This window comes from Emydura macquarii, unplaced genomic scaffold (genome assembly GCF_026122565.2).
Source record: "Emydura macquarii macquarii isolate MOO-44397 ecotype Brisbane River unplaced genomic scaffold, CSIRO-AGI_Emac_v2 contig_1253, whole genome shotgun sequence".
In the NCBI taxonomy this organism is placed as follows: Eukaryota; Metazoa; Chordata; order Testudines; family Chelidae; genus Emydura; species Emydura macquarii.
The window spans coordinates 6,197,315-6,220,532 of record NW_027131390.1 but is presented as its reverse complement, the minus strand read 5'-3'; the positions used below and the strand labels follow the sequence as shown (position 1 = coordinate 6,220,532).

Below are 23,218 nucleotides of genomic sequence, written 5' to 3'. Positions count from 1 at the left end.
AGTATGTTCCAGCAAATGGAAAAAAGTTACATTAAAAAGTGCAGCTATTGTGATGTGTTCCGTAGTATAAGAAAGCACACACTGAGTAAATCACTAAGAAATCTTTAAATACAGGTGATCTGAGTTACTTCCATTTTTGATAAATGTGGCTGTTGGTAAAAGATTTTGTTACTGTCACAACGAGTTAATTGTTTGTATGGTACTGCATGGCACAGGAGTATTGTAATGGGCAGCTCGCTTTACGAGAGCATATGGTGGTGCATATCTTTGTATAGTTGAATCTAAAATAAGCCAATCCATTGAATTCTACCCACTCTCGTTACTAAGTGTGTAGTTTGGATTGTTTTTCCGACACGACAGAGAGATACATGTGGCGATTAACATGTTTTTCAGGTTTTTGGAAACTGGACGTTTGGAACGATTGTTTTTACTATATTAGTATTCACCGTCACTCTGAAGGTTAGAACTTTCCCTTGTTTTCCATAAACTGTTGAAAGATTATAGCAGAAATCAACTTTGTTGCGTGCTGTAGTGTAAAATTATACACTTTATGCTATAATGTATCAATGACACTTATTTCCGGTAGAGTTTTGGGTCTTCAGTTCTGACGTATGTTTAAAATGTCCATCATTTCTTTAATGTACAATGTATCTCACACAATTTATAGTCTAGTCTAGATTTTCCGTGTGTGTGTGTTCTCTCCCCATGTACTTCTGAATTTGTTCTATTGCCTTTTCTTCATATCTTCACCTCTAGGGTTTTCAGATCAAGAAAGAAGAGGGAGATACAACAGACTGATTTTTTTTTTAACCCAGGCTTGGCTCCAATACTTTTAAATGAGTTGGGGCTCTGTCATAAAAATACACTTCTCAAATCATCAACATTTAATCATTTGTATTGTAGGAGAGCCCAAAGGCCTTATCAAGCAGCCAGGCTGCAGTGTGCTGTGCTGTAAACAGCCTGTGTTGGCAGAGTGTCAGTCTTTGTCTCCTTCTAGTGGTTAGACTATCTATAGGGATTTCAGTCTGCTACTGCCTGCTGGTCCATTACCTCAAGCAGGAGAGCATCATGCTGAGAGATCCAGCAGTCCCAGGTTTGTTCCCCACAGATGTTCCGGGCTTCCTTTAAAATACAAAAACATAAGAAAATGCAGCCCCTTCCCCAAAGATCTTACATGAGTTTTCTGATCCATAGTTCAAAATAGCAAGTGGGGTGTATGGGGAAAAATATAATTACAGCGCAGTCATTTCCCGGATGGAGAATTGAGGAGTGTCAGGCTTGTTTAGTGAAACCTTTCAGTGATGACTCAAAACTCATCAGGGAAGGTCTCTTGCTGGCACTGCAATGTGTAAATGAAGTATTTTCATTGTTGTACCTTTGCTAAGAGACGATTGAATATGAAATGAGACTCTGTACTGTACGTGAGGGAAATTTGTGATATACATGGCACTGTAGATACACTTTGTAACTAACTACTATTCCATTTGTTGTTTTCACCTATATAGCTAGCGTTAGATACTCGATTCTGGACTTGGATGAACCACTTTGTGATTTGGGGCTCCTTAGCCTTTTATGTATTTTTCTCGTTCTTTTGGGGAGGAATCATTTGGCAAGTATCTTTCTTCTTTCAATGCTTTTTTTGTTTTGTCTTTAGGTGAATGTGCATTGTGTGAAATAGGACTGCAAAGTTCATGTGTGGGATGGGACATCAGGGTTCAATTCTTACAAGAATCCAGGGGTTGTGGGTGGGAAATGTTGATCTAAAATGGTAGATCCCTAAAATCAGTAAATAGCTTTCATATCGAATGTTGATTAATATACAGCAAATAGTGCAGACTGCATGGAAAAAAATCACAAAGAAGCAGACTGAGATTAAAGGTGGTACTTCTGCTAATGAAAACCTTTAGATGGGAGTTTCCAAATGTGAAACTGCCTTATTCTTTGCTCTATGGCAACTGCAGTAATACCTAACTTCTGGGGATGTTTTACACTTTGTTTTGGTTTTGGATTTGTGGTGGTGGAATAAGTGATTCATTATCCTTTGAGATAAGTCAAGGAACTCTTTCACTGCGTATTAGCAGAGCTTATAAAATCCACTTGCTTGTGGCAATAGACAGCTGTTCCAGGCAAGTTCTTCAATCTGTACAGAAGCAAAAAATAGAGTTTCTAGTCCATCTGGCTGTAAAAATAACCTTCCACATGTGAACGGAGTGTAAAATGATGCAGCACTGTCTTCCCCAGTTTTCAGACAGACCATTCTAATGCTGCTGCTGCTCATGGCTTTCCCATGCTGTAACAAAGTGGAAATTGATGCTGAATCTTGTCAGTTTTCACTGCTGCTACTGTGAGTTCCCTGTGGGAAACAGGGCCACTTAAGAGACTGGTTAATTTCCCTACTACTTAGGGAAAGCTAAGAGCAGCTGTGGAGGCCAGTATTTGGGTTTCCGACTGAAGAGAAGCCTGGAGAAGAGATAGGATAGCAGAGACCACCATTACTTTAGCAACAACCAGGATGCAGTGGGTCTTGTGTAATAGGGTAGGGGAGGTGAGAGAGAATGGGGGCCTTCCCTTTCCAGTGGCCAGAAAAGTTTGGGGACTTCAGATTGATCAGACACCTATTAGTAGCATCTACAAAAGATGAAGCCTACAAACAAACAACACCTTGGTGAGAATCCAACAGGTTTGGTGAGGGAGAGCGTTTGGCTTCTTACCTGTGGGTTGTTCCGGGATGTGAAAGCCATCATCTTAATTTGTCCTGGTAAGTATTTCAAAGTCTGTGTGGGTGGCTGAGTGACATGGAGAGAGAGAGAGGAAAAAGTAGCAGAGATGAAGTACACGCTGTGGAAAAGATGGTGGTGGGGAGAGAGAGAGAACAGAGGAAGTAAACAATGAAAATAATGTAGAAATTGATACTCTGTGATACTTCATAAGGGGGGGAAGTGAAATGAAGCGAGGAAGAGACAGGTCTGTCTCCCATTGACTGCGATGGGGCCAGGATTTTACCCAACAAAAGCAGGCCAAACCATAGAAAACTAAACTTGTTAGGCAACTTTCTATTTAATATGTTCCAGATTAATTCCCCATGCAATAAACTGCACCTCAGCCATTCTATTCCTTATTTGGCAGGGATGGACAGCACCTTGAGTTGTAGTCTTGGTCCGCAAGCCAGTAGGTGCCGAGTCTCTTTTTCAATACCTGTCTGCTAATAAACAAGCTCAGGTAACTAAACTACCTTTATTAAGGACCCCAGGCTTTGGTTTGGTTCGGACTCTAAGATGTTAAACACATGTTGGTCTGTAACCTAACCAGCTATCTCCTTAAACTGAAATTCATGAATTTTCCTCTGGAGCGTTTACTTTGCAGAGCTAAATATTTTGACCTAATGCTAAACAACAAATGCTGTAGAATTCCCGTCCTCATTTATTTATAAGGCTTCCTTCTCACGCATCTGTTCCCCTCTGTCATCAGGGGAGGCACAAAGATACAGTTAACCCTTTTAGGGCCTTGAGTCTCTGGACTTCCACCACTAAAAACCATCTCCAAAAACTTTAGATGAGTCCAAATTCTACGTAAAATGATGTATTTTGGATAACTTTTTCTGAATAATAGTTTCCTTAATATTAATGGTTTGTGCATTTTACTGTCCGGACTAGACAACATAAAACCTCATCTCAGAAGACAATATTTTTCTTTGCTTCTTAGAGATGGCATTAGAACTGGCTCTTGGTATTCAGTGATTAGATCATAGCAAATGTTAATGACAGAAAAATAGTAAGGAGATAACATATGGGGAAGCCTTATAAGCAGTGAAAGCTGATCTAGTCTCATGAAGACTCGGTAAATTTTTCAAAATTTTCCTTTTCAAAATGATTTAGGCACTTTACATCCTAAGTTTCATTGAAAGTCAATGGATTTAGGCTCCCATGTGTCTACGTCACTTTTGAAAATGAGACTTGGGCACTTTTGAAAATTCTACCCCCAGTCAAAAATGAGACAGGGAATAGAGGCAGAAGAGAAAAACAGGCATAACGAATGAAAAGAGGCAACTCTCCGAAGAGTCTAATTATTACATGTGCATTGCCATTTAGGTAGGTAATTGAGAATGTCTTCAGTGAGAGGCAAAGCAAACACATGTTGAAAATGCATGTGACAATTGCAATGTAAGAGGAAACTCTGTGGTTAGAATGTACTAAACCCTGCCTGGGGGCAGTTGGAATAGATTCAGGATTAGCCCTTTTTACATAATCCCAGAGTTTCTGGCCAGTTGCAGAAAATAACATTCTGACACCAGCAAATTCTGAATGTAACATAAAGGCACTGGTGCATTTCATGAATGTTTGACCTGATCTAGCTTTTCTCCTGGGAGATGAGAGGTAATAAAAAGACACCATATGGCTGAACGTCTCAGTTTCACCACTTGAAATCCAGGGGTAACAACTGATTTTAAGAGTTAGTTTGTTTATCCACCGTTAGAAACAAAGCACAGAGGAGGGGATTTGAAGGAGAAGGTGGTGGCAGCTACCAGGAAAAAGGACAGAATTTTGTAAGCATGAGTGTGTAGCTGAGAAGTAGACAGATACAGAAGGGATGGCGAGTGTAGTAAGAATGATGAGCGCTGAGAGGGGTCTTGAAGGACTGGGATGAGAAACTGGTGGCTGAAGATGAAGGCGGTGAAGGGATTTGACCATGGGAGCGACATGGTCAGAGTAGCAGGAGGGCATGACCTAGCAGCAGCATTTTGGTTGGATTGATGGGGAGTAGGGTGAAAGGCGCCGTGGACTCAGTGTTTATGTAGACAAGCCCTAAAACACAATGTGCCAGGAAGGACAGTGGTGCATCTGCCTAGGATTGAGAGAGGTGGAGAAAGCTTTGTGTGAGTCAGCGCAAGGTGGCCAGCAGGAGATGACAGAGATGTGAGACTGAATAGCAAGGGAGATTCAAGAGCCCTCAGCATGGACAATGGTGATTCTACGAGAGCAGAAAACGACATCAACAACCTGATGATCTGAGGGACATGCAGCAGCAGAGCACAGGAGGAATTGCTGATGAGGATGCAGAAGTAGAAGGAGGAGAATCAGCAGAGGACGCTGAAAATGCAGTGTCAGGTTGAAGGATGAGACTGGAGAAGAGGCTCTGAGCCTTTGCTAGGAGAAAGCAACTCATTGCGTTAAGAGCAGTTTTAGTAGATTGCAGAGCCACCATATGAGAATTAGAAGAGAGGGAAAAATGGAAGCAGTAGGAGGAAAATATATATTTGCAGGCACATGTGCTGCACTCTTTATATGTGTGAACATCTCCCCTCCTCCATTTGAATGTGTGTCCCGTGAAAGTGCTGATCTTAGTCTTAATTGGAATCTCACGTTGTTGGAAAACTGCCATGGCTGGCTGTATTGTCTGAGTTTGTTTGTATCCCTTCTCTTTCAGGCCTTTCCTGAAGCAGCAAAGAATGTATTTTGTATTCGCTCATATGGTGATGTCTGTGTCCACCTGGCTGGCAATAGTTCTCCTTATTTTTATCAGCCTCTTCCCAGATATTCTTCTAGTAGTTTTTAAAAATGCGAAAAGGAAAAACCATCAGGTAAGGAATGAGAAGATATACCAGGCATTTGTCTTGTTTGTAAGAGTTGCTTTCATTCTCCTAACCACCTGACAAACTTTGGGGTAGCAATGCACCATTAACACCTAGTTAAAAGCTCCCTGCATCTCATCATGTCATTCCTTCATGTCCCATAAAAAGCCAAAAAGCGTTAACCAGAAGCATTGCCCAGATGCACAGAAGCAGACTCAGCAGCAGTGCCTTTTCAGTCAGCATTTGACAGTCTGTATAGAGTACTACTGGTTCTCCTTAGAGAAAGTGTATCTTGCAAATCACAGTGGACTTAATTCTGCTCAGTTTCACTAGTCGAACCCCATTGTAAGTCTTAATTGACTGTCAAAACTTGCAAATTTTCCCTGTTCAATCATCTAGGATGAGTTCTTGGAGATTTTGCTTTTTTGGGGATTTTGACAGGTAAAATATCCTTAGTTTTTTTTTCATGATCTTCCTCATTAGGGTGGATAAGTGGATTTTGCACCTGAATTGCTAAATTTTCACTGTGAATTTGCAAGGGACTTGACAGCTAGTTCAAATACAGTCAAAAATAGACTTGCCCAACCAGCCCTGTTACTGTGATATTGGGAAACCTGACAAGCACCAATGCCTCTATTATCACAACAGTCCTGGGAGATAGAGAAGCAGTACAATCCCATTGTATAGATAAGGAACTGAGGCACAGTGGCTAATTGACTTGTCCCAGGGTCACACAGGAAGTTTGTGGTAGAACTGGGATTAGAACCTAGTTTTCTAGAGTCCCCGGCTAGCAACCTAACCACCAGGTTTCTAGAGTCCCAGGGTAATACCCTAACCACCAAGCTCTTTCTTTAGCAGAACCTGATATCTCTGCAAGAAGGACACTGGGTTTTCCTGTGACTGATGCAGTGGTTTCCTGAAGGACAGCCTTCCTCTGCTAAAAGAAGGGGGAGGAGTGGTGGTAGGGGCTATATGTAAAATAGAAATGGTCTTGTGCAAGCTTTAACGGTGGTAACGGTCTTTGATGGTATTAAGCACCAGTTTATCTTTGCCTATTTCCCCAACGTCGAAAGCCAGCACAGCTATGGTTTGAAAGTGTATGGAAGATGGTGCATGTTAATGAAAAGGAAAAGTTCATGTTCCCTGCTATGTACTTCGGTTGCTAAAACATCTCTGCAGCGTCACTTCAGAGCTCTTAGCCCCAGCCTCCTCCTCCTCCTCCTTTACTAGCACCTGCTAACGCTCAGCTACTACACTGTAGCCTGTCACTCTATGCGCCTCCCATATCTAGGGTATTTATTTTCAAATGGTATATTCCCAATTTAGATTCAACGTACTGTTTGCACCATATCTATAAGCAGCAGGTTACTAAGCAATTGTTTTGTGCCATTTTGATAACATAGTTTCTACTTTCCTAGGGCAAAGTGTGATCCGTGGAATGTAAAATAATTTTAATCTAATCTTTTATGTTTTAAATGACACTGAGTTTGGTAGGAATTTGTATTTAATGACATTGTAAAATTACTTTCAAATACTGATGCTTAGGAAGAAGAAATTATTCTCATGGTGCTCTGGTATCCTGTGTGATTTTACTGTAAGCTCTGTGCACTTCTTTCAGGATTCTTTTTTCTCTCTGTCCTCTGTGGTTTGACCAAAAATTGGTATTTAACTAGATATAAATATCTAAGTCTTAAAGATGTTTCCTTAAAACACTTATTTGATTCCCTTGCACAATATTGATAGCACGATACATGCACCTATGAAATAACAAAACCTGTGAAATCAATTAGGTGTTCAGTTTTATAATCAATGAAAAGTTTTGGAATCTTTGCATATTTATCGGGCAGGTTTCAACAACCTACCACTCCCAGCTTTGAAAACTGGGTTGTTTGTCTTTTAAGTCATAGACTTTAAGGTGAGAAGGGACTATTATGATCAGCTAGTCTGACCTCAGGGTTTAAATGATGACCATATTTGGGGTCGGGAAGGAATTTTCCTCCAGGGCAGATTGGCAATGGCTTTGGGGATTTTTTGCCTTCCTCTATAGCATGGGGCACGGCTCACTTGTTGGTGGATTTTCTGTACCTTAAAGTCTTTAAACCATGATTTGAGGACTTTAATAACTCAGTCCTAGATTAGAGGTTTATTACAGGAGTGGGTGGGTGAGGTTCTGTGGCCTACGTTGTGCAGGAGGTCAGACTAGATGATCATATTGGTCCCTTCTGACCTTAGAGTCTGAGTCTATGAGACAGAAGTTTTCCAGGGGAAATCCATCTGAACCTGGCTGCCAGGGCATTACAAGATAGGTATGAGAACAGAATAATGATAAAGTAGTGACGATGCATGGGTTCTACTTCAGCTATCTGGCCACTAAACTGAGAGCTGGCCAGTTTTCGGTTGGATTGGTGATCAGAGGATCAGACAGTGCCTATATTCAGTACGTACTGCCAGAGGTGCTTTTCTGTTTTTTAAAAAAATCCCCCTTATTGTCTTCCAGCAGAGCTACAGTGACATTTAGCTGGAAAAGTCTCTTTTCTTATGTGTATATATAAAAACACAAGATGAGGGTTTCAGAATGTATGTTTCAAGTAGCAATTCTAAAATCATGTCAAGAGGCTCAGAAATGGGTGTCAAAAGTTAGATGCTTGTGTCCATAGTTAGACGCCTAAGTAAGTGGCCTAATTTTCAAAGGTGTTGAGGACCTGCAGCTTCCATTGATTTCAGTAGAAATGTCCAAACTAGGCGACTTATTTAGGTGCCTAAACTTCCAACTTGATGGCTAAGATTTCAAAAGCTTAAAATATAAATAGCAACAACAGTGGTTGCTGTCTCTCCTTTCAAAAATGGAGGGTGAAATCCTGACCTGATCAAAATTAGGGTGAGTTTTTCCCTTGACTTCAGTGAGGCCAGGATTTCACCAGGGAATGGTCCCATTTTTTAACATTTCTCTTCAGTTTTCTGCTATTCACTCGGCCTTTATTTGTCAGTGTTTCTATGTGCAAGTGTTTTGAAATGCAAAATGCATTCATGTTTTCTTTTGATTTCTGCATTTCTCTCTTTCTGCTGCCATTTCCCACCTTTTGTGCTGCTGTGAACTAGGTAATGAAACGCCTTCCTTCCTCAGGAACATCCACTATCTTCATGCTCTCTCAAACTTCCAGCAATCACAGCTTTTCTTGGAATGAATAAGGTGATTTCCTTTCTTAATCAGTACACGTTTGCTTGTGCTGCTGTTTTTCCCTTCTCCAAATGCATAACCTCTGCTAACTTATGTTCTTAGATCTGCTTCTGCGCTAAACAGTTTTTTAAAGGTACCTTTTCATTTAAATCTATTTTGTCTTTCCTTTTGGTGTCCCTGTCCAGTTGTTTAAAGCATTGCAACAACTTGCCACACATCAAGTCAGTCGTGCTTGTTGCATGCAGTACCTCTAGCAGCCTCCTGAAGCTGCTGCTATTATTTAGTAGGACCCACAAGTGTGCATGGTGCTTTACAGACAGAAGATAGGTTCCACCCTCAGGGGACTTACAATCTGCATTTTGGGCTAGATTGTCAGCTAGTGTAAACTGGTGTAGCTCCATGGAAATCCAGGCATTGTGAGAATTAACAGCAGCTGTCGATCTGGCCCTGTCATTATGTATCCTCTTCTTCCCCTGTAGGGTCTGTTCCTAAGTGCATTAGATAAAGCTTTCTTTGAAACATGGAAACAACAGTTTATTTTGATTGTGCTTCCAGTTATTTGATGTGTGCGCAAACAGTCCAACTCCATAGTCTAGCAGTAGCTTCTTGAACACATTTCTTTGGCTAACAGAACGATATTTACTCAGGTTACAGTAAAGAATATACTCTATTTATAAAGCTTCTACAAGAATAAATAAAGATTTTTGTACCAAACGTGCAATTCCCAGTTGCACCTGCTCTCTATGGGGATGGTCAGGCTTACTCTTGGAGCCAATATCTGAGCATTTTATGCACGTTCCTGGTTGGTTCCATTTTCACCTCGCTGTGTTTGCCACATACTTCCAATGTTTCGCAATATCCAGAAATACTGTTGCAGGGGGTGATGGATTCTTCTACTCTCCCCGACACCGTGGACAAAACTTCCAAACTTTGGTGATCTTCAGAGTTGCTGAGCACACCATTGAGAAGGTGCCAAACACTTTGGCACCTGTACTTGAAAAATTTGCCAATATTTCATAATGTCTTGGGTAGTCTTTTTGATGATTTAACTTAACGTTATCTTAAAGCATTATTAAATAAGTATTTTTTTATTGTTACACCACTGGGTAGATGAAACTTTCTCATGTGCTTTAAGAATTTTTGCCTCACTATTACAGAAAAAACTGAGCAATAGGAAGGAATCTGATTCATTGTCGTCCAGACCTTCTGTCAGACCTCTTCTTTTGAGAACGTTCTCAGACGAGTCTAATGTATTGTAACAGGTACCCTGTCCAAAAGAATTAGGGTGGTTTTAAAGACACAGAGTATTAACCAAATGTTCCAGAAATCAATTAAAATATAGTTCGTATAATCTTCTCAGCTGTTGGTGTGGGTCACCTGTCTTTGTAAAACTTAAAGGTGCAATGCGTGGCATACACTTTAATCTTTGGAGCGATCTGTACGACTTTTTCAAAATCTCAGTGTGTGTGTGCAGATTCTTTAGAGCTGAAAGCTTGCACTGTATGTAAATGAAAATGTACAGTATAGTTGGCATAAGCCAAGTTCATCTGAGTAATATTGAGACAACAGAGACTAAAAATACGGTCAGTAAATTAACAGTGATCATAAAAATTTAATACTGATACATTTGTACTGTAATGTCCACATCTCAATGATTAAAATTATCCCAGTATTGCACCTGGATCAATTCAAAGGTTATGGGATTATTATTTTTTTGTAGTAGGTGCATGCTTTTCTGTCAGAATTAAAGAAATACATGTTAATGTATGCGAATAGAATTGAAACTAAACATGACATATTTGTTTATATGCACAGTATACCTGTGTGGACGTGTGTATACACACATACAATATTATAGTACACGTTTGACTGGTTAATGCCCATGTTTAGAATCAATTTCTATGCTTCTAGCTGTAGAAATAGATACAAATGCCAAATTTCATTCACACGTAGAAGAAATGTCAGAGAGCCAGGCAGTGCCAGCGCAAACCTGCAGCCTTGCTACACGGCCTATTGTTTTTCCTGATGTGTTTGTATCTGAATTTCCAAGAGTGGGAGGCACTGAGGCAAATCACTTCCAGGCTAAAAAGCCCACTTCTCCGGATCGTTGTTAGTTGTGGTAGTCTAGGTGTACGCATTCCCAAGTATTACCACTGCTGCTCCTTAATGCAACACTTGGGTAGCGAAACAAGGATTGCTGTTCTCAGGATCAGCTCAGACACTTATTTTGAGGGAGGAGGGGGGTCTTGTCATGAATGAAAGATTGTTTAGCTGAAAGTCCACCAGTGTGCTAAAAACTGAAGGGGCTGCCCTTTATCCAATGCCCTTGTTAACTGAGCCCTCAGTATCACTTAGAATAAAAATGTTACTTGCATTTAACTCCTGTGATTGTTCTGCCCCCTGCCATACTTCAGGAGGCGCTGCCTGCTATTATTTTCAAGCAGTCTGATTCATCTGGCTCTCTTGCTTCCTTTAGTTTTCCCCTCTTTTGATAGACCATGCAGCCTGATCAGTGTACCAGATTAAATAAATAGATCTACAAATGGGCCCCGCTCCTCTGACGTGGCTCCCAGCGCCTCTGGGTGGGGTTTTCACATGTGACAGCCCTGGAGCTCTGCTGATCTCATTGCCAGTCCATTGGAATCCCTCCGTGTTCTCTGAATTGCAGTGGCGGCAAGTGGAGCAAGTCGCAGTGTTTATTTGGCTGAATTTTGCATGGAATGGGTCACCATTCGGGGCAGTTCCCAGCCACCCAGATTTTTGTTTTATGCTGGGTTTTAAAATGTTACCATGGTTTTGAGGCACAGAAAAATTGACCTATTTCCACTCCAAAAATTCTCGTCATGAAATAATTAGTGAAAACGGGCTGATTCCACATTTGCACCAATACATGAAAAACTTTTGCTATTTGAGCGTGTCACTTGACTTGTTCCAAATAAGTTGCCCATCTTTCTGTAGATGCCCTGAGGCATGTAGCCTCCGTAGAAGGTCTGTGCTCCCCACCCAGCAGGGGGCAGTGCAGGAGCACCGAAGCAGTGATGGCCCCTGCAGGGACCAGGGTTGCCTCTTCCCCACGAGAGCACCCGTGTGTTGCAGACCCATTGGCCGAAGGATGGCTTGCTCCTCTGAACCTCACGTTTTGCATTGTTGGTTGCTCTAAGAATTCTGCTAACACGACCTAGGCTACTTGGAAGCCCAGTTTCCAACCCCAGCAGACTGCGGTCAGTAAATGGAGTGCCACTCTGCTTACTTTGGGGGAAGTCTTATGGAAGAAAGATGCTACGTGCATGTAAAATATTCACTCAGATCTTCCCACAGAGCAATTACCCACTTCTTCAGTAGTCACATGCTGCAATACTTTTTCATCTGGGCAGCACATTGCTTCCTAAATGTTCTGCTTTCCGGGTCACACACATGCTAGCCAGTGAGGTTTTTATGGCCTATCCTACACCTCAGGATGGATATCGACCTCCTTCATGTCTCATTCGACTGGAACTATGCACGTGTGGGCATGGAACGATTGAATAAATTTAATGTTAGACCGGAAACGGCAAGAAAAAAAAATGAACTTTAAAAAGGAAAGAGGGGAGCTTGGCTGCCCTACGGTCTCCCTACCTTTTTCTAGCCTGCTAAGTGGTATTCATCGGGAAAGATCCCATCCTTTATCTATTACAGGAGTTTCTCTCGATAAATATTTAATCAGATGTGATTTGGTTCCCTTCACAAAGCAGTGTGGTGCATGGTACGATTGGACTGAATTAGTATGAGAATCACAGAGGAGAGCAAGTCAGAAATTAGTCCTTGACCTAATATAGCATTTTGAAAACCATGCAAATGTATTTCCCCACTGACTGTGAATGCAATTTGGCATTTTGATCACTGTCTAATCATTCCTGTTGTTCTCCTGGCAAATTCTAATTCTAGGCTATCTAGAATAACACAGCTATGATTTTTAGCATGTAAAGATAAAAGTAAACGATCTTTTTCCTTTTAATTTTCCAGACTGTACCATTTAATCTGCCCATGCTCTTGTCCTACAAACAGATGGAGAATGGTTACATCGCTTAAATGAAGATTGAAGATGCTGTTGCTAACGTGACACAAAGTTATCATCTCAGGATACCTCAAATGCCACAACATTATCGTGCTGTGGGACAAGACGTGTAGGACCAGACGTGTGTTTGAACTCACAGTTCTCCTTAAGGTGACACAAAGATTGTCAGCTGCCTTGCTGACCAAGAACTCACCCTGGGACCTCTTCGTTTTGTTTTTGCAAAGTCTGAAAATCGAAAAGTCAGAGACAAAAAGTCCATGGAATCGGGAGTGCAGAAAATACCACCTAGAACTCCAGAAAAATTAAAATAACAGAAGCTTTCGAGATACACGGATGCTCTTTATGCCCACTGTATAGAAGGAGACTCCTCCTTTACAGATGCATCCAACAGCAATGAATGGCCACTAAAGTCTTATTCTTTTGCCTGACCAAAGAAGTAGCACAACCCTTCTGCTTAATCACGGTCCTGTCCAACTCCCATGGAAGGCATTGGAAAGACTCCCGCTGTGGAAGATGGGCTGGAATCTAAATTAGAACCGCGTTCTGTTTTCTTGGACAGCTCCTGTTGCCTTTAACGAGAGTAGTGTGCCAGCCGCTGAAGGCAGGATGTGATCGGTAGAAGAGTTCCAAATCAATGCAGCAGAAACACTTGAAAATATTGACATACTCAGCTGCTGATGGTGTGAAATGTCCAGTGGCATCCGCTTCCCATTGCAAACATCAGGGTTAGAGCTGTTAAATGTTCTCTCTTTATTAAAATGCAGAAGTCTATCAGCCTGGAAATCTGAGGAACTGACCAAAATATTTGAAGAGTTTTCATGTGGCAAGATTTTTTTCCCCATGTTACCAGATTTGTTTCTGACAGAGAAGGAAGACCTAATAACTCACACTTTCCCCTTATGTATTGAAAATATACAGAATGCTTTCGTTACTCATGAAAATCTCCTTAGTCAGCAAAAGAATCTTAAATACAAGTTGTGTTGTACCAGGTTTTCAGCCCAAGGTTTAATGGGCTTCTGTGGTTGTGCTCACACTCCTGTGAGTGTAATTGCAGTTGTTTGGACACGTTAAAGACCTGAGTGGCTGTCACAGTCAGGTCCTTGAGTCATCCAGTAGCATTGAGTGTGCTTGCAAATATTACCAGGTATAAATCTGCACACTCCAAGATTTGCACCGACAAAAAGCAAGGTCGGTTTCAAAGTAAGTGTATAAATACATCTGCTTCTATGAGTAACATTTTACGTGGCTCTAAAATCAACAGATTTTTTAAAAAATCTGCTTATATTAAGATGATGGGAGTTAAGGTGTTGATTTTATAATACCACATGTGTATAGCATAAAGGTAAAATGCTTGACAACCAACTTCTATTTCTTTTTTTGTTATGCAAGAAAGCAATACTTCTTGATTATAAAAAGTCCTGAGTGGGCAAGGATTGCATTCAGTATTAAGTGCAATTGGCATTTTATTTTTTTAGTAATATTTTTCCACCAGGCTGACAACCCCTTCATCCTGTATGGGCCAGGTTTGCCTATGTCAGGAAGAATCCAGATAAAACAAAAAAACTTGGGGTAAAAATTTTAAAAGCACCTAAGTCCCATTTTCTGAGGCACCCAACTCTTACTGTAAGTCAATGGGACGTAGGTTCCTAAGTCACTCAGGCACTTCTGAGAGTTTTACCCGTAGGCGTTGTTTTGCTCATGTACAAAGAGACTAGAAATTAGGGCTGAACAGAAAATTCCCATCTCCATGAAATTTTGTTGAACAACGGAAAACATTCCCTCCCTTGGACAAGTTTGAAAACTCTAAAGGAATTGGAGCTGCTATTGATCAGAGAGCTGTGCAAATGATTTTATGCCTGCTAATAGACTTGATGTGAAAAAACACTGACAGGCTGTTCAGTCTCTTGCCCTCTTTCCGGCTTCCTCTGAAGTTGTTGGGAAGTTGCCGATGACCTCAGGGAAAAGCTGGATCGGGCTCCACTGCCCCTTGTTAATTGCATGTAGATCCTCGCCCATACAGAAGCAGTCACACACAGCCTGATGTTCATGGAAAGGGAGGAGTAGAGATTGCAGATAGGAGGCCCCGTGTGTCATGACCGCTCTATGCTACTCAGCATGGGGAGGTAGCAAATGTGAGCAGGACAAGTGGGTTGAACACACCACAGCTCCACTTACCTAAGACCTTGCATGGACAGGGGAGTGGTCAGCCCCGTTCACTGCACTGCACCTTACCTATGGCTCAGCCCCTCCTCGCTGAGCGCAGGGGTGGGATTGCATTCCCACTCATAGTCCCTATAAGCAAAGTCCTTTTTCCTCTGGCTCGTGGCATGGGACTACAATATAGCCTGAGATCTTGTCTGATCACCAATGTTTATTGCTAACAAGTTGTGCCTACACATTAGTGCATGAGGGGCACATCCAACCGATACACTAACAACACGGTCTGTACGCCAACCCTGACCTTCCTGCTTCAACGCACAGTTCTGTTTGCTTGTACGTTTACATAATCTTTCAAATACAGGCACTGAAATGCACACTCTCATTCCATGTCTGACACTGACCACCTCCCTCGTGGTTTGTTTCGTGTTGTGTTCTACATGTTGGGATCCAATTCTGCTCCTCTTGAAGCCAGCTGAATTTTTTTGCTTTTGTCTTCAGTGAGAGCAGGATTGTGTATATTCTCAGGTGTAGTGATTGGAGGGTGAGGGGGAAATAACTACCTTGGTACAGTGTAACATTCACCTACGTAGGCTGTGTTCTGCAGCCTGCATTTTAAGAGTAAGCTTTCTTGGAACCAAATTTTTCTCTTTCCATCTCCAAATAACTAACACTGGTGTAGAGTAAACCATTCACTATAGACGTAAGTTTGAAACCAAAACAGATGTGAGGATCCACAAGGGGATGGGCTGGAATTAACACAAAACATCTAGAATACTGGCTGTAAGCGTGTTGGAAATGCAGGCTTCCTTGGACAAGATCCTTAGCAAATGTATTGGTGTAGCTCCACTGACTCCAGCAGAGCTACGTTGATTTACACCAGCTACAGATATGGCCCTTCTCATTCAAAATTAGCAAACCCCAAATCCTATTGCTTTCTGGGGACCTGTGGCATAAGAGAGAATAGAAGAATCTGGAATTAGAGAGAGGAAGAAAAGGCTGCAGCTGAAGTCCTGCCGGAGATTAGATAGCATCGGAATGGCAATAATTTGATAGTAATACAGTAATACTATGATTGTTGTTAATCATATAAAGTAATACAGGTTGTATTGTTATGGCACATTTCAGTAATGAGCTAAAAGGTCAGTAGGAGTTTATAGGTGGAAAAACTTGAAGGAAACTGGTTAGTGTTTCTAACAATGCCCTGCAGATTAATCACACTGATTAGTGACCCGGAAAGTAACTAGACTCGCTCAAAGTACTAGTGAAAATTTTCATAAACTCAATCTATTTTTAAAAACTAATCTTCTTTGTATGAGGATATTATAAATGGTCTGGAATTCCATAAAAATTTGAATGCAAATTTGCGTACATACCTACCAGTGGAAGATCTAATTAATCTGACTGCGCTGCTCATCCAACTTCTCAGCTATGGAATTTTTTTAAAATAACATGTAGTTTGTAAAAAGGTGTAAATTATACACAGGTGATGAGAAGAAACATTTTTCAGCCTCTTGCAAAAAATGGGACTGCAACCATTTCTCCCTCCCCACCCCCCACTTAAAATGCAATTTTATACGTGTTGCTTTATATAACGGACACTGAATGTGAATGCTACCTTTTATGAATGCAACTTGCCCCTTTTTCATTACAGAAACTTTTGTTTGAAGTAATCAATAAACTTTGGTATGTTGTTATGATTAATATTTTTGCCTCATCTGTCTCCTGGGGTGCTCCTAACCCTTATGTACAGGAGGTTTATCATAGAAGCACAAGATGCAGTTCTTCATGGAGGAGGTAAATGGGAGAAGTGTTGTCTGTTACACGTTGTACACAGTACTTCATACCTCACATAGGCCCTGATCCGACCCCCTTGGGAGTCAGTGGAAGGACTCCTATTATCTTCAGTGGGCACTGTATAAGAATTATGCACAAGGGAAGAGTATGGTCGCCTCTACCTTACTGTATCTTTGTCAATCAACTAATAGTAATTCTACTAATGATAAATAAAACAATGCACATCTGGAGCTAGTGCTGTGGGCACACATCTGCAATACACAAATAAAACCCTGGGCCAAAATGTTACTACCTGAGTGCTTGAATTTAGGTGCATAAGAACTTTGATTTTTCAGAGGTGCTGAGCACCCAAAGCGCCAACTGACAGTGGGAGCTGTAGCTACTCAGTCGCTCAGCAAATCAGGCCACTTAGCTGGGCACCAAGTGTGAAAATGTTGCTGCATGTGACAATGGATGACAGGTGTAGTATTTTCCCCATGTCCTATACTGGCTACTTGGGTAACGAGTCACTGAAACAATCCGTTTAAGATCAGAGCCTGATCGAAAGCTTCCTGGAGCTGATGAAATGCACGTTAGGTTTTCGTGCTAATGAAATTCAGTGACATTGCAAACTTCTTGGAGCAATTCACATGCTGCATGTGTTTATTTTTAAGACGTGTGTGTCTGACTCAAATTAAAATGTTTGCTGAAAAGAAAAAGGTTGGAAAAATTCTGTTTCTGCCCCTTTAATTATTAAGTGCCTGTGAACCATCACAGGACAGATGGCTGAGCTATTTAAAACTAAAGTTAACCTTAAGGAGTAGCATGTACTATTGGAAACCAAATATACACATTGAGAATCTTAATGGTCTATCATATTGTATATTGTACTGGACTGAGTGATAGGTAAAATGATCTGAACAATTGCACAGGCTTTTTATCTGAACTGGCTATACAGAGTGGCAGGAACAGAGTGGGAGAAAAGTTAGTGATGTGAGACTTATGTGAATTGCCAAATACTTCAGGAAGCTCTGAACCATCACTGTAACATTTAAAATCTCTCTTTAATAGCGAAGGCGGGCCAGTGGCATTGAGCGTTCTCTCAGGTTCATGGCTGGCTGGTTCCTGCTCACATGCTCAGGGTCTAACTCATTGCCATATGTGGGGTCAGGAAGGAATTTTCCCCCAGGTGAGATTGGCAGAGACCCTGGGGGTTTTTCACCTTCCTCTGCAATGCATGGGTGCAGGTAGGTGTATCTCATTTAATCATGTCCCTGCCAGTGCGGGGGCTTTAGGCACTGGTGCATGGCGGTCCCTCCTATTCTCTGCCTGGGGCACGTAAGAGTCTAGTCTCCTGGGTCTCATTTATTTTGGTCTTATTTCTGGTGTTGCCTTTAGTGGGCGGGTGCTGGGTGGTGTGGGTAGGTTGTGTTATAGAGGAGGTCAGACCAAGATGATCTAGTGGTTTGAATTGGTATGAATTAGAAGATTATTAGTTATAAGATGCATTTCCTAATGTTCAGGCTTTTTATTAATAAGGACTTTTCAGGTCAAGTTTTCAAAATGTCAAAGCCCGCTTGCATACACAAGATGTGAGCAAACAGACAGTTGTGCACGCACACTGGGTCTTGAGAGAGCGAGCTTCCGACAGCTGCTTGTGGAAACATTAACATCTGATTTCAGGCTTGCTTTGAAACTTTTGAAGTAGGGGGATATAAAGCGATGAGCTGATTCTGCAGGAAAAAAACCTTGCAGACTGCAACTGCATATTCCCCATTCCTCCCTCCCGTCTGCCCCTTGTGTTAGTATTTAGAACAAGAAAGTAAACTAAGTGACCATAAGCTGGGTTCCATCTGAGGATCCAACCTCCCCAAAGGTGTTCTCCTCCCCTCTTTAAGTCAGTGTGCCCCAAACCACAGATGGCTCCGCAGGCTGAGATGGCTTAAACCATGGCAGTTTCCGTAGCCCCTGGTACTTCCCTAACCCTATTGATTAGGTACCCGTTTACCTCTGGATGGACTAGAGGCAGCCTTACCATATATAATCAAATGAGGCAAAAACCCCACAGCCTCCAGGATGGTAGTCAAATGCCATAGCCATTTGGCCCCCACACCTCCCGTCTTTAAGAGGCTGGGGTACAATCCTGGCCTTACTGAAGCCCATGGCCATTCGCCATTGACTTCAATAGGGCCAGGATTTCACCTTTGGTTGTCATGCACCTCTGTGGCAGGTTTGAGGGAAGATGAACTGAAGCTATCCCCTTGTTCACTGGGGACCAGGTATTTATTGCTGAGAGATTGTTGAGTTGTAGACAAGTGAGTTTACGTATCTGACGCACTTTAAACTCCACTGAAATTCCTGTGTAACAAAGATGTAAGGAAGGGCCAAATTCATCCCTGGTGTAAGCTCTTTGCGGTCACTATATTTATACCAGCAATGAACTTAGCGCTTTGACTTCTGGTTCCTTCCAAACTAAATTAAGCGAAACCTGTTTTTCCAGTTTCCAGGATTGCTTGAAATACAAACTCCTAGCTCCTTCTCTGGCTGTTAAAGCTCAGGGCACAGAAGAGCTAGATAACCCTACTGCTCTGGGGGGCAGTTCGTGCTGGTGGATATTTCCCAGGGGGCACCAGCCTCAAATGACCCATCGCATCCCAGGGCCTCAAACTCACGAGCATTCACCTGGGGAAGGCCTTGGGTGGGGGTTTGTCCAGAGACCAATGTACAGAACCAAGGGTTGTGAATGAGCTGGGGGAGAAGGGTGATCAATAGGGATGTGGTGACAGTTCATGAATGAGGTGACTCTGCTGGCTGGAAACCCAGGGTAGACAGAGTATAACTGACCCTGCTGCCGTGGCCCTTCCTAAACCTGAGCAGCTGTTACCCAAGGTGGGATTGAAGCGTTAGTCTACTACACGCGTCACTGTGACCCAAAGACCTTTTGATGCCAACTGGCAGAGGGCACAGGGATACCCAGGGACACAGGGATACTTGGGTTCACCATGTAAGGGCTCCAATGAAAGTCTGTGTCCCACAGGGTGACCAGATATCCTGATTTTATAAGGACAGTCCCAATAACTGGGGCTTTGGCTTATATAGGAACCTATTACTCCTCCCCCTGTCCCAATCTTCCACGCTTGCTGTCTGGTCACCCGCCTGGTGTCACATCAGAACCATGGCGAAACGGATGTTGTGTAAGGAAAATATCCTGAAAACTGTGTCCCGAAGTCTGTGACGAGACTGGTCATCACAGAGGTGAAAAGCAAGTTTCCTTTCCGGCAAGAAATGTTTGTCTGTTTCCACATAAATTAAATATCGTTTGGCTCACAATGCCTCCATTTACAGTCTGAGCCGAATGCTAAGGAAGGATTGTGAAATCTTCAGGGACAGGTAATGTACAGGAAGAAGTGACCCAGCAGGGGCGAGAACAATGAACTTTCATAAGGACAATGAACTTTTGGGGCTACAACTAAGCCGTACAGAGGAACACCCTTGTTCCTTCCATCTCTGAGGACAAGCGGCCAGCAGGCTTGATCTCATAAGAAGGAGTGCAGCCAAACTGGTTGAAAACGCTGGGGAAAGGCCTTGGGGTAAGCTACTTTGCAGGAGGTAGGGGAATGCCCTGTTTAAGTTCAGGCTGTAGAAAGCGTGGTGCGATTTTGTTTGATATGTAACCGTTTGTCTCCAGTGTTCTCGCTCTCTTTCACTCAGATCTCTGGTCTTTCATGATAAACTTATTCTCCTTGTCACAGCAAAGGGCTGTGCGTTAGGGGAAGTGCTGAGCCGGAGTTGAATCTTGCAAGCTGGTGTGCGCTGCTCCTTTGGGACTAGCGGAGCAGAGAATCCTGTGAGTGCTCAGTGGAACTGAGGCTGGGCACACCCGGAGGATGCTCGGAAGACTGGTGGGGGGCGATGTGTGCCCATCGCTAACTCGTACAAAGACAGCCAGGCCTGCGGAGGGCTGAGAGACATCACTTGCGTTGCCAGAGGCCGGTGATTTCAGGGAGCTGATGCACAGCAGACACAGACGAAGCTTCCTCATGCTAAGGGCAGGTGGTGGCAAAGTGCCTCGCACCCCTGGGTTCTCCTAGGAAGCACAACTGTCACCCGTGCAAAGGCACCTTACTCAGGCTGTGCACCAAGGATAGTTAATAACGTGGGGAAGCTGGTATGGTGGGGGGCTAAAATGATTAAGGAGTGTCTGCACTAGAGAATTGCCTGTTTGCGGCAGAGCAATGGAGCTGGCGGAAGATGCAACCTGCCGTGTAGCCATCTTCGGCATCTGTCCTGGGTGCACAGTGTCTAGGTAAGGCACCACTTACAATCAGTGCCGCTCCCTGGGAGAGAAGTAAGCATGTGTAACTAAACGCTGGCCAGTGGGTTACATAGACACCAAGACATTTGCAACATCTCACAAAATACTTGAGGTCAGGGCAGGAGGACTCTGTGGTGCAACTGAGGCAGTCAAAGCATGTCTTACAGCGAGACACCTTCTGCAGAGAAGTAGAATGAACATCACACAGCAAGGGGCTAGTCCTAATCTCCACATACGTTGGCGTGGTGTGGAAGTGGAGAAATGGCTTTACTGTAATAGGGACCAGTCTACAGTTGCTTTGCTATTCCTCAACTAAGTGCCTGGTTTTGCACCCATTGACTATTTTCAATCTCTTGCCACTCTTCTATTGATGGGGTTGTTTCAGTAGATGTGAGTGTACAGGGCCAGAATTCTTTATCCCTCTCCTAGAACCATCCCTGATCCATAAACCGATCCACCACTCTACAGCCAGACAGGAGTCTCCATTCACCAAACTACCATGTGGGGATCCGCTGTCACTCGTGTCAATGTTAACAATGAAGTACGATTATGCAACACACTGGACTGAAGAGGTGCACGTCCAGTCTTCTGATTTATCGTGAAGTATCAGTTGCTGCGCTGCAAAAAAGACGAAGAAATTGATTGGGTACAGAAAGTATTAACTGAATCCCTGCTGGGGCCTGACATTCTCATTTCATTTGACTAAGAGATACAAGACCCTATCCCAGCTGACCTGCAGCTACATGGGTTCAGCTCCCTGCTCCTTTCATCCTTGGCTTCTCTGCTGAAACATGCCACTAAAGAACAAATTGATGTCAAATAGCAGGGGATAGTTTTGTAGGTGATGTGTGTCAATTTCAGAACTGTCCTGAGACCATCAACTCTCATAGACCCCAGCCAGGAGCCAGTAACATTTTATCTCTCTACCCACCTAGGCTGGATTTGAACTGCTGAATCTCCCATTAATAGTACTCTGAACCATCCAAACCCTGTTCATTTTTAAAACAAACATAATTTGGTAGGTCCTACACAAACACCCTGCATTGCACTCTTTCTGCTTGCGGAGCAGCAGCAATTATTAACATTGTGCACCTTCCTGACCACAGGGAGGATATCTGTATGCAAACAAAGTCAAAGGAGAGCCTGCCACGATGGCATCTGCTGTGTTAGAAACAAGGAGAAAACAGTGGTTGAACTGGTAACTAAACTACAAAATGGGTGGGGAAATTTTTCTTCTAAAATTAGAGAAGTGTTAAACACTAGACTCCACCACCAATGGGAGCACTTGTAAATGCTACTCTTGCCAGACTGTGCACCCTAATCTAATAACCTGCTTAAATAACAACTAGCCCTGAATGCTGGCATGCAAAGGGCCAGGCCAGTGCTGGTTTTAGATGAAAGCAGCGTCATTAAAAAAGCTGTCTCCCTGTTGCGTTTCAGGTCACAGCAGACGCTGATGCGAAGGAGCTGGCAGGATGCTAGCCAGCGACATCGGATAACTGAGGCTGCCGGCTCTAGCAGCTAGGGGCTGATCTCTCGCAAGGAGCTGCTGCTAGGCCAGCCCAGAGTTGCGCTGCAGCGTGGTTTACCGCAGTTCTCAGCCCAAACACGTCGGTGGAGGCTCTGTTTAAGGAAAGTGGGCTGGAGCCCTGCTGGCGAATGCAAAAAGACTTTGTTTTTAAACAAAGCCACACCCGAGTCTCGCTAAAATCTAACAGGCTGCTTTGAAAATGTAGATGGGACGGAGGAGCAAGGACAGTGCTTAATTTGTGCCTGGGCTTGACACGCCGTAGCCCCAGCACCTCTAGGCTTGGTGTGGCAGGTATGAAAGCAAAAAAAATTGTGTGAGCCCCAGCCCCTCTTTCATTACAAAGTAAGTACTGAGCAGGGGAGGTAACAGCAGCATCTTATTATTTGTATGGCCCATGAACTGACCTCTTCCTGCTAGGGGCAGAGATGCTGCTGCCCTGTTTAATTTCAAAGGGCCCGAAGCGGGCCCCCCAGGCAGGGATGTTTTCACACAGCTCAGGGTAGGTCCTGCTTGAGTGAATGGCCTTAATAGGGAAGAGGCACTGCTAGGCCCCGGCTGTTGCACCAGCCAGACCTGACCAAGTTACTGGGCCCTGCTCCAGGCAGCAGTGCTGGGAATGACAAGGCCTGATTTAAGAT

The 23,218-nt window shown here is 43.0% G+C and overlaps 1 protein-coding gene across 7 annotated transcripts in view; it reads left to right on the top strand.

Moving 5' to 3' along the window:
• The window catches only part of ATP11C (ATPase phospholipid transporting 11C), a 106,204-nt gene extending 89,546 nt beyond the window's left edge, over positions 1 to 16,658 (top strand). Inside the window, exons 26-30 of one of the 7 annotated variants that reach the window (XR_010919683.1) lie at positions 394 to 459; positions 1,506 to 1,609; positions 5,425 to 5,578; positions 8,669 to 10,009; positions 12,750 to 12,793. Coding sequence is in view for 6 of the 7 variants with exons in the window: in XM_067548084.1 (XP_067404185.1) it covers positions 394 to 459; positions 1,506 to 1,609; positions 5,425 to 5,578; positions 9,905 to 10,006 (426 nt within the window). In the remaining variant the exon portion in view is untranslated. Of the gene's footprint in view, positions 1 to 393; positions 460 to 1,505; positions 1,610 to 5,424; positions 5,579 to 8,668 lie in introns of all 7 variants that reach the window. The other 6 variants (XM_067548084.1, XM_067548085.1, XM_067548086.1 and 3 more) reach the window with 6 other exon arrangements.
• The last annotated feature ends 6,560 nt before the right edge of the window (positions 16,659 to 23,218 follow it).